The sequence below is a fragment of the Nyctibius grandis genome, chromosome 7 (assembly GCF_013368605.1).
Source record: "Nyctibius grandis isolate bNycGra1 chromosome 7, bNycGra1.pri, whole genome shotgun sequence".
Classification (NCBI taxonomy): Eukaryota; Metazoa; Chordata; class Aves; order Nyctibiiformes; family Nyctibiidae; genus Nyctibius; species Nyctibius grandis.
The window spans coordinates 4,627,148-4,639,460 of NC_090664.1; the positions used below are offsets into that span (position 1 = coordinate 4,627,148).

The 12,313-nt window shown below is 43.6% G+C and overlaps 1 protein-coding gene across 2 annotated transcripts in view; it reads right to left on the reverse strand.

Annotated features, from left to right (window-relative positions):
* The window catches only part of AVL9 (AVL9 cell migration associated), a 43,056-nt gene extending 30,931 nt beyond the window's left edge, over positions 1-12,125 (reverse strand). For both annotated transcript variants that reach the window (XM_068404864.1, XM_068404865.1), the window contains exon 1: positions 12,046-12,125. In XM_068404864.1, the coding sequence (XP_068260965.1) occupies positions 12,046-12,111 (66 nt within the window). In that variant the 5' untranslated portion in view covers positions 12,112-12,125. The remainder of the gene's footprint in view (positions 1-12,045) is intronic.
* Positions 12,126-12,313: the final 188 nt, after the last annotated feature.

The following is a 12,313-nucleotide window of genomic DNA, read 5'->3' on the forward strand; positions in this document are numbered from 1 at the left end:
ATCATCTATTTTACATATATACTTTATGATAGACCTGATTTACACTACGACATACTATTCCTCCCCCTCCCCAAGAGGATCCATGTAGGCAGCACCCCAGTTTCTAAGGAGGAATCACATTTGTGTAGTTTAATAGATCGCTGCTTGTAAGTACCGCCTCGTATCGTGGGGGCTGAAAGGGTGGAACAAAGAAGCAGGAAAAAGGACAATCCAACAGCAAGGACAGCATGCAATGCCCACCCCTCCTCTGACTTCAGAGTTCCCAGTGACTTCATTTCAAAGAGTTAGGTCAAACTTTTTCACAAGTAGTCACCGCAGGTAGGATTCATGTCAGCTGACTACATATCAAAAAGCAAGACCTCTGAGCCAGTTTTCCTAAGCATTCTGCACAGTTAGAGAAAACAGACACCTGCAAAGGATGATCCATCCCATCTGTTTCTTTCCATTGTCTCTGAAGAGAGCTAGCTCAGACTTCTAACTTGCAGATGACTGAATTAATGCAGATGAAACTCACCCTAACTGTTCCTCATCTTCTAGACATCCTGCTTGATTTCTACCGCTCAATTTGCAGACTGGCATCAACTGCAGTTAGGAATCCTTTTGCATAGAAAAAACATTATTTCAAACCCAAAATATTATAAAAACAATGAGAAAAAAAAAAGCCAAACCCCACAGGTCTTGAAAAATCTTGAAACTGAGCAACACACATGCACAGAAGTTATAATAATGGCGTAGAGAGAATCTCAGTTCTATCACTTCTGAGTTTTTGAACAACTGGAGCCTCAGTAAAATTCTTCTCGCAGCCTGTGTGTGCAAACTGTACAGTACAGTGTTCTGACTTAAGGCAACCCACAAAAAAAGTTATTTTTTTCTCATCTTCCACTTTAAACCCAAGACCAACCATTACAGGGGGATGGGACTATAGAAGAGACCTGTCTCGCTGCTCTTTTTCTTCCTCCTCACAGGACGAAGAAAAAGGAGCTCATTTTTTATTTAAATACAATCGATTTTTATGTAACTCCATACATATATGCATGGGCATGCATAAACATGCACTTCAATTTCCCTGTTTGTCATTAATACATACATGCATTAGAAAAAATGCCTGAAAATAAGAGAAATAAAGTCTTTTAATAAAGCTCAGTAGTCAATATGAACAAAGAAATACAGGCAAGTTCTCAGAGCTGACTGCTGGAGCAGATTTTACAGGTTTTGTCTCCTCAAGTGAATTAAAAAGACTCCTCAACAAAGTGAAATTCAAATTCAAAGCTGAACTCCTCCGAGACTTCTGAATAAACTACATAAAACATGAACGAGAATCTCCACTCATTGCTTACTCTTCCAGGTGTCAGGGATCTTCATTACAGCTGGAAATATTGATTATGCCCGTTAAGGCATTTTGATGGCAACACTTTCTGCCTTTTCAGATTTTCTTGTTCTGTAAGCAGACAGCTCTGGATGGATTTCAGAACTAAAATCAATACAGAATATTGTGTTGTGATTTAGTGAAGAAATAAATAACTGTGCTTTGCACTACACAAAAGATTTCAACTCTTGTGGATTACCAAGTTAAAATAAAATTTTAAAAACCTCTCTAAACAACTGAATTTCTGGAACTGAGATTTTTATTTTTCTGTAATTCTGCTGTGTTAACTAACTTTTTATAGGCAGTTCGTATTGAACTAACAGTTTGGATGCAAAGCACCTACTGATACACAGTCCTATCCTGTTTGTGGAATGAAAAAAAACAGTCCAGGCAATCTGTTTTGATTCCTTGCCTTTAAAGGGACTTCCTAGCCAGAAGAGATTTACTAGACATTCATTAACTCACAGTAAGAAAAGATGAGTGCAGGCAACAAGAAATGTATTTCAGTTCCCACATTTAGGAACTAATATGATAGTTTCTCTTTCAAAAAATCCATTGATATTGTCTTCCACTAAATCACAAGTACACAATCAGAAGAGAGGTTAAACAAAGACATTGGTAAAAACGGAATTTCCAAAATGTATGTGCATGTCTACATAAACTGTCACACTCAAACATTATACAGGTAGCTGGCATTAATTTCTGGTGTACTTTATACTCAGGTAAGGTTGTTCTCCTTATCTGTGAGAAGTGTTAACAATCACAGCAAGAGTAAGATCCTCAGTGAACACTAAAGAGCGATAATTTAAAATGTGCTGGCAAGCCAGTATAAACTCCCCATCCTCCCCGCTCCATCTACTGTCACATGTTTGAACTACTCCACTTACAAGTTAACTCCTCATACTCTGCCCAGTCACAATATAAGCTTTCCTCTTTAATATGGGTATTTTGGAGAATTTCTCTTCAGACCAGAAATGAAAAAAATCTGGACCCAAGTAAGCTTTTCCATTGGTTCAATGGGGTGAGGATTTAATCTCAAATCTCTAAAAAAGCCTCAAATATTTAGAATGACAGTACTATGTTAAAGACAAGGATGCTTTCAGTACGTTGCAGAATCTAATTTACAGGGAGTAAACCAATTCCAGTCTCTGAACAATTGATTTGATGATGTCTGCCGTTGCTTGTACTGCACCTATAGGTGGAATAATTGCTTCAAATGAAGAAAACGAGATCAGCAAAACTCGCTCATTACATTGCTATTTAGAAAAACTTGTCCCCTCATAAATCATTTCAACACATTTCATTTTGAGGATACCAACTCTTCCTCTCTCATTTAAGAAAGCAAGCAGAAGAACGTTGAGTATTGAGTATAATGCTAAGCAGCAGTGACCAAAAAAACCCCAACGGATTAAAATGACACCTAAAACTTGATCCCTCGTTTCAAATAAGTAGTATTTGTTCTTCACTCGAAGCAGGGATTTTTAAAGTTTTCTTGATGTGTTTGTCCAAGCATAGCCAAATCCAGAGAAAACCAGCACACCAATGATTTTATCTGAATCACTATAACAACTGCAGCATGCAGACAAATTAAAATATAAGAACACTGTTAGTCTTTCAGCATTGAGAACAATTTATTATTTTAATCACAATTTAATCAGATTTAAATGACAAACTTTCCCCATTGTTGCATGACAGAACCAGATCAGGATCTACAAGTTGAAGAGCTCATCTATGCAACAATAATGCCCATGCAGCAGTATAATGACCTCTAACAACAGATTTTAAAAATTTACATTATATATTTATATAAACATGTGATAGCTATGTATAATACACACACATATTTATATAAATGTGTATGTAGAATAAAAATGTATGATACATATTTATATAAATATCTTTTTAAATCCATTACATACACACGGAGTAACAGCAAAGGAAATCCATGTGTTACAAAGAGGTAGGGCATAGTCTTCTCTACCCTTCCAGTTCCTGAAACTGGAACTTCCTCACGTTCCCATATTGCTGAAGCTATAGAGCAGCCACTTACACAAGTTCTAAGACACCATTTGTATTGCCACAGATGCACAATATCACCATTCAAGTTTGCTTCAAAAACTCTGACTAGGTGAGTAAAGTTTTAACTCTTAGGCTCTTAAAAGACAAAATAACCTGAAACACTGAAACCTTTGTATTTGTTTTCAAAGTCATGCTAGTGCGCATTTTAGACACACTTCTCAATTACTTAACACTTACAGTCATACAGTTCTCATCAGACACAAATCCTGTGCTTTGGAACTTTGTTCTTATCAGTCTCCTCCAAGAAAGTAAGTAACAACAAACAAAAAATTCCCCACTCCGCCCAGAAGAGGAACACAATACTATTGCAGCCATTTCAGCCCAGGGGACTTGCTAGGGAACTCTGTGCCCTCAGGACAAGACTTTGTGCTCTTACAGAAAGTAAGTTAGCATTCATACAGGATGAACTCTTAAGAAGACACAAGGTACCAGAGAGGGCAGCTTGCTTAATGAAACAAGATGGGGCAAGCCTCAGCTCTACTCCTAAGTTATTTCTGCCTCACACAGAACTAGTATGGACTGGGGTCAGCAGCAGCACGCACACAACCTGCTGTGCCCACCGGCTCTTAATGGACAGACCCAGCTACAGGGACTGATGGCATTTCCTCTCCCCCAGGACAGCACCCAGACTTCATCATACAGACTCAGATGTGCATCCTTCCCCCAGCTCTGCTGCATGCCCTGGTTCCCAATGGGAAGGAACCCACGCAGGCTGGCAGGGAGTTGTCAAACGGTGCAGTGAATCCTCCTTTTCCTGGGAGAATGGAGGACCGGGACCATAGGCACGCTTTAAAGTGCATTTACTCTTCAGTTTACAAACAGCCTTTGTGTGTCATTCACACAGCATACGTTGCTGAACTGATGCAGTCCAAGCAAGTGATCATCTTGTCTTATGAGCCAACAAGCATTCAGGTCCTTTACTACGGGACGTCCGATGGTCCCAGAATGGCTCTTAGTGAACATGCTCCTTCCTTACAAGTTTCAACGTTAGATTTACTCCTGAGAGCGGAAAAATCTCGCTCACTACCAAGCATGAGGCTGAGAAGCTACACAAACACAGTACCATCATGAAATACAGAACATGCTCTGCTCTAGGTAAGCCCCATGAAGCAGACAGCCCCGTGCCCTATCCCCCCCAGCATGTCAGAGCAGGCAAGGAACTTGCTTTCACATCTTGTATCCATAACTTCCTAAGAGCACTTTTAGAAACAACATCCCACCTAGGTGTAATAATTCAGCACCACATACAAGCTATGGGACAGATTAACAAAATTAGACACACACAATAAAATTTAAGGCAATATTAGGACAGGGAACACAAAGTTGAGACTTGCAACGTCCAATTTACTCCAACTCGAGTGACCTCTGTTCAGTGATTTTACAGCTTTGAACCTCCCTCTATTATTTATTTATGTAAACTACATTGCCACCTTTATACAAGTGCCAAGAGCCTGAGTTACTATTTGAAAGCATTCTGAAATAGGCAGATGGAAGGTGCGACAGAGGCACAGAAATACATATTTTACTGATTTAGCATTCATTCATTTATTCAAGAGAGAGGCCAAGGTTCCTGGTACAGAATGTTTAAAAATTGCTTAGATGTTACAACACATACAAAGAACAGACAGATCATAAGATGAAAGTTAACAATGACAACTATGGAAAGCATAGCTGCAAATACGTATTTGGGAACCTTCTCTCAATTCACACATCAGGGCAACTATGGAGAAAATACCCAGTATGCAATCCCTCAAAGAAATGTTTTACTTCCTCTCCAGGACTTCAAGGAAGCAACTGCAAAATTCTCAAAGCATAGTGCTCTTTAGAGCTTGAAAAACTAAAGAAACAAAAATCCATCATATCTGGGCGTTCTTCTTGAACATTTAACAAAAAATACTAAGTGAGTGGATTACATAGACATGCAAAGAATGGAACCCATCATTAGTTCTACACACAAGATCAGAATCATCGTTTACAGAAGTGTGAGATAGCAATTACATGCACACTCAGCGATGCATTGTGTATTTAAAATGATTTGCATCCTACGCTAATTTGAGTAGCCGTTCTAATAAAAGCTAAAAGCTTCTTTCAAAGTTTCAACCTGTTGAACATAAGAAAATCTATATATTTTAGACAACAGGCTAATCTTTGATACTGGATGTATGCTATGACTAACAGTGTCATCAAGAGATTTCATGCTCATAATGGTCCTTTAAAGTGCTTAAATACTATTGTTACCAGCAGGGAACAAAACCAAAGGAACTGTGCTAATGTTTACAGGTTATCATCAACAGAGACAGGAACGAAGCCCTTCGGCTTGATTCCAGCCTAGCTGCTTTTCAAGTTATTTTTTGTTTCTGTTGTTTCTTTAACAAGATCTTATCTAATCACTACATTACCTGTTGCATAATACCTGCCTACTGTGCTCCCCCAAAACAAAGACACAAGGAGTTTAAAGACAACAAAGCATACACTTCACTTACATGGTTAAAGTGTCAAGCGCATCTAACAGAATCACGGCAGCTACTGGGTTGGCAGAGATCAAGAAGAGAAAAAAGTAGTTCTTCAGTAAAGCAGAGTCTTAGAAGAAAGACAGCAGACCAACGGGGACTGAGACAGCCTAGAAGTGTTCCCCTTAACAAAAGAAAAGAAAGATGCCTCCAGAAAAGCTGCCCGCGGAACCTAGGAAGAGAGCGATTTCAGTATTTCCCTCTTGGAAATGAGCTACAATCGAGGACACAGAAGACCTGGAAACATAGGCAGCTCTCAAAAGAGTTGATAAACACAGCAGACGGAACTCAGTCGTTCCTTAGTCAAGCCTAACTTGCCAACAGTTCTGCTTGGAGACATATGCTTCCTAGGCACAAGTGAAAGTAGGCCACGTGCACTGACTGCTCAAGCCATGTTACGTGCATCACAAGCAGCATTACCTTCTGGAGCTCAAGTACTTGAAGCTCTCAAATGATGAGGAGCATCTACACAGTTCCAGAAGGGAAGTCTTAAAGGGCATTCTTCACTCTCAAAGATCATATTCAGGCTGTTCTCTAAAACTTAGCTATCAGACGTTTCATTCCTTATCTTAAGTTTCCTTTGCATGCCAGAAAGAAAAATCTATGGTCAGGCAAAACAGCGGGATCGGTCTTCAAACAGTCCACACAAAAACATATCCACAAAGACAGGCAACTCGGACACTTCTTTGGAGAAAGCAAACATCACATTTACATTAAAAAAGTTAAAGTACTTTGAAGATCCTTAGGACAAACTTTGGGAACCCATGGGAATATGCCTTTTGGCATTTATAATAATCCACTCCCATGTCTGTGACACCAAGTTTGAAATGCCATTCTCCACTGGTGTACAGAGAAGTGCGTCTAGACCAGCTGCTGTTACTTCAAAGAACAAGGATCCCAAGCAGACAAAAGTGACCAGCAACGTGAACAGTCCATGGCACACACAGCGCTTTCCCCACTACCCACAAGTTTTTCTTTTCCACAACACAGTTGGAAACGCCTGTGTTTAAGTCAAGAGCAGCGTGGAAGGTGGTCAAGCCCTTGAGAGGACACGCGAGACAATGGTCACCCTCGGCTGAAGGTCAGAGGCGATCTGCACAAGTGCTCAGGACACCGAGTGCAGAAAAGCTGGGCCTTGCCCCAAGGGAAGTGACAGTGTGTGTGGCCTGACTGGTGGTGACGCAGGGCCTGAGTTTACTCAGATGTAGTAGCCCCAAAGCCTCGTAGCATCAAGAGAAGATGGGGGTTGTAGTGCCGGGCCAGGCAGCACAGCAGTAAAGGGACCATCTGCTTCCTCCAGCACCAGCCAGGGGGCTCACGGGGACTTGAGCGCTGCTCTCTTGCCCACGAGTTTTTCCAACTTTGCTGAAACTTTCTTTCCTCTCCTTTTCAAATAAATCAGTTCTCATTTTAACTTTGCCTTCAAAATGAATGATGTTTAGAGTACTCAGGATATTTTAAGGCTTCCTACACCCTCAGAGACTATTATGTCTCTGCCTCCCTGTGTAAATAAAGCTTGGAGACAGAGAGGTCAAATGAGGATCACAGCACACAGGATCACTAGTGAACTACACCTCATGACTCTCAGTCTTCTACCTTCACCATAAAGTGAAGGTCTCTGTGTGTATTTTTCAACACACAACTTGCATCTACTAGTCAAACTCTGTTCAGGTCACATTCGTGCTAAAGACCTCTATCATAAGATAGATAAGGACTTTTCATGCCATTTAATGCTTTCAAAAATTAAAATGTTGTAAAGTAAATTAAGTGCTTTATTGCTCACTTGTAATGAGAGGAAGCACTTCATGATTCTGAAAAAAAAAAGCCCCTTCCCTTTGTTGCTCTGAGATCACCAGCCACTAACTAATACAGCTCCTGAAATCCTGTGTTCAGGATTTTTAGTTGGAAAATGCAACGTGCTGCTTTCACACAGCACAAAGCCTTCGTGACAGTGAGCGGCAGCTCCCAAGTTTTTAACAACTGCCCAGGAAACTGCATCCTCAGACTAAAGAACACACATATGGTAAACCTTTGCTTTGTTTCTTACGCAATCCTGCTTCACCCAGCAAATGACCCAGGGGCCAACAGCAGGCCCTTGGAAGGAGCACACGGCACAATCATCACACTCGTGCTATCAACCAAAAGGCACACAGAAACAGACCAATTCCCTGACTCTCCTTCTCTTTTGTAAACAAATGCATATGGATTGTTTTTCAAGTCTGTGCAAGATGTTCCTATACATTTCCAAAGTGCACAGAAAAGTCTTGCTCTACAGGTTAAACATTTCTTATACTGTAAGGTAATCGACAGGAAAAGCTGTATACTTCAGACATGAGGATCTAACCAGAACAATGCTTTCCTTAGAGTGCGTAAGAATCCAGCTACATCCATCACCAACAGCAATCCCAGCCACTGAATCCACAACATCAGAGCGGAGTTTCAATTTACACAGCTCTGTACACATCAGCTTGACACCACACGTATATTTCTATCCTCTTCCTTCCATACCACAGCTTCAGAGGGAAGGTCAGCTAGTGGAAGCACGTAGCATCAAGAAATCCGTCAAAGTATCTAACTCCACGTGCATGTCCTAGTAAGACTACGGAGAAAACAGAGGTGGAAACACAGAACCTGAAAGAAGCCTTCTCAGGCAAACGAGGTAAATTCCTGTTACAACAGGCATGCTAGCTGCACAATATCTTGACCTTAAGCTCACCAAATTCACTCTGACTTACTGCCATTTGAAAGCCATTTTGGAACTTTGCTCTTCTGCAACTAGTAGTTTCTTGTATGCAATCTGCAGCGTGTCCGCAGACAGTTCATATCTGCTTGTTCTTGTACCAACACCATCTTTTAGATTATATGGGTTTTCTCTCCTCCTTATTTTTCACTTTCCGACAGTCTTCGTGTCCCACTGCGTGTAAGGCAGAGGTTCAACGAGTCCTCGAAACACTATGAGCAAACGTGGCAAGCAAAAAGAGAAGTCCCAGACTGCCACTTTCCCAAGACTCTTTTCCACACCCTTGCTGGTCTTCTCCTTGTGCCCGTGTAGCTGCCTTCTGCAGATGTCTGCTTGGCAAACAGAACCCGTGAATCAACCGGCTCAAAACCAACCCAACAAAACACGGCTTACTTCTTGGTCACCTCAGTTCCCCGTTTCAGCTCACCACACAACTGCCTCTGCTTTCCAGTGGTGAAGAGGCAGGAGAGGAGAAGGAGAGAATGTTCCTGTATTCGCAGAGGCTGCTTAGAGTACTCATATGAATACATACTCAAAACACATTTTGTTAGCCTACCTAGCCAAGCTCTTCTACCTTCTCCTCGAAAACAGACTGCCCAAGGACTATCTCTCCATTCCTGGAAGTGACAGAGAGAATTCAAATTCATTTTTTGAAAGGTAGATCAGAATTTTTATACTGCAATAAACATTATTACACTACAGAACTATATTTTTTGCCACTCTTGCCCCCAAATCACACTACTTCTGTCACTTATCCTTAATCATACGCAGCCTCTTCTCTCTTCCAGAGGTCTCCTCATGTTAATTACCAAGCCTATACTGTTATTTTTCATTCCTATTGCATGACTGTAATGCACCCCATTTCTATCATCCCAGCATTCCTTATCATCCAGCTCTTGCAAGACATTCCTGTCTTCCTTTTTAACACCGATTCATCAAGTTTGCTGATCGCAGTTAGATTTTCATGTGTAAACAATGTCAGTGCCACTTATGTGTGCCCAAATTCAGTCTTGAAAAACACCCCTTGCAAGCACCTTTCAGACCAGCAGCTCCTCTTCTGATACAAATCTGTTGCTGCTTCCTCTCCTTCATACTGTTCCTTACCCAAGTACCAGCTCTTGTAGTAATTCTCCAGTATCTCCACCTTAAAAAAAACACTTTTTTTTTGTAGCGCTGTGCGATCTGTTATCAAGTTCCATGCAGATTTGAGCCTTCACAAAGAAAGTAAATCAATAATTTATTTTTACAAAAGATGCAAGTCAGTCAGGCACGCTCTGTCTTTAGTGAATGCACATAGGACTTGGTCTACTTAGTTTCATGTCGTTAATTAATTCTTTCCTTCACAAAATCTCTAGAGCCTTGCATACTACTGATGTCAAACTCATTAAGCTACAGCTGCGCAGCTCCCTGCCTCCAGTTCTTTCAGGAAACGATATTTATAGTTCAGTAACAAATCTGATAAGTCAGAGGCAGAATATATTTAAAATTAGATTTCTGGTTAGATTTCCTTAGGAAGCTGTCTGTGGTTCTAATACTTCTCATTCTAGTCCTGCAGTTCTCCCTGTGACACAGCTACCCTGTCCCCTTCCCCAGCCACCTTCCTCTCCAACTTCTCCAGTTCACTTCTTGAGATACTTAAAGAAGACTTTAGTTCAAAGGTATTCTGACCCAATTTTTTACAACACCTGAAAATGTACTTCAACAAACATTTTACTGGCAGCAAGATAAAATTCACTGCTACTAATCTGTACTTTGGGGTTTTTTTGGTGGTATTTTTTTTTTGCTTTGCATCAACCCCGCATAACGTTACAAGAAAAGACATACAGGCCCCAGAATAAGAACAGAGGCAACAAAAGCCACCTCTGCTTTTGTCTCCAACCTGTGTCTTTTCCAAGAGGCCAACGAGGGCAAAAATGCACTCTTCCTCCTACAGACACCCAACTAACACTCATCTCCTAACAGTCTTTGACAAGTGACTGATAAATATTGCAAACCTCCCAACCTAGGTTATCTAATTACTTCATAGGAACTGATCCTGCGAACATCCACACGTGAACAGCTCCTAGATACCCTGAGGAAAAAGGATGCATTACAAAACCGTGCAGGCCTTTCAGAAAAAGAGGTGGCAGAACACATACAACGAGTTATTGCACTTCTGCTTCAGCCTCTGTTGGTACGAGGAATTGTGTTCTGTGTTACCACGCTCGTTTCATTTCCTGAAGCATTAACAAAGATTAATTTAACTCTCTGGTACCTTGTATGGAATACGTTCACGTCAGACCAATTCTTGGGTAACAACGGCCATCGCATAAATTATTGTTTTGGCAATTTTTGTAAAGACTAAGAAAGTTCCATGGAAAAAGTCTCACTGCAAGTGCAACGCTGTATCTATCTGTTCTAGTCACAGCAAAGCAACTGTTGTGTGCAGCCCAGCTGGGCAACACCACCTCCTCTTTCAAGGGTTAAAATAAGTACAAAGATCAGAGCATAAAATACCTACGAAATACACAACATAAAATTCTTCTACCTTACAGGTCACGCGAAGCAGTCAAGCATTTATAAGAGAAGGGAAGAGACATGCAAAGAACGCTTCAGTCAAGGGTGGATTTTACCCCGGGGGCCATGAGGCTGTTTGTGTCCAAGTTGGGCCTGGGAGAGTTCACGGCGGGGCTGCCCGGCTGGGCCGGCAGGAACAGGAGGTAGATAAAAAAAAAACCCAACATGTTTTCCTCTTAATTCTCTGTCCGAATGTACTAAACACGCACGACTCACGCTAGGTACGGGTGCCACGGTGTGAGCTGCCTCCCAGCACCCACAGGAGAACGGGGGGCGGCGGGCGGCGCGGAGCTCACCCCGGCGGCCCTCGCCCCGCGGCGGGACGCCGACGCAGGACGGGGAGTAGTCACGGACGCGGTTCAATGAACTGCCCGGAGCGGGCTGAGTCACGGCCCCGCCAGGCAGCCTCCGCCCCGCGGCCCTCGGCTGAGGGAACCCCCGGCCCTCGCCGCGGGGGAAGGGGGAGGCCGCGGCCAGCCGGGGCCCTAACGCGCTCCGCGGCGCGTCGCCGCTTTCAAACTGCTCCTTTCCCCTCCCCGTGAGCTAAAGCAAAGGCCCCCCAGGCCCCACCGGGCACGGCCCCTCCCGCAGGGGCTCACGCCTGCCCCGCGGGGCCGCAGCCGGGCCGCCCCGCCGCAGGCTGAGGGCAGCAGGCGGGCGGGCGCCGCTCAGCGCAGGGAGGGGAGCCGGGGGAGTGCAGGGAGGAAGCACAGGAGCGGGGGCGGGGGGAGAAAAGGGAGACGAGGGGCAGCCGCCGGCGGGCGAGGAGGCGGGCGGCACCCGCGCCCCCTCACCTGGCAGCCCTTCTTGTGGTGGAAGCCCACCACCACGATGTGCAGCACCGGGCCCCGCTTCTCCATGGAGCCCCAGCAATGGCCGCGCTGGAGGATGCCGCCGCGCCTGGGCTCTCGCTCCGCCCCCCGCCGCCGAGGGTCCGGCACGGACGCAGCCCCGGCCGCCTGCGCTTCCGCAGCGCCCGGTCAGAGGGAGGGCGGGGCGCCGCTGTCAGCGCCTCCCTCTGCCCGCTCCTCCCCCACGCCAGGGCGGGGCTTCGCTTCGGCC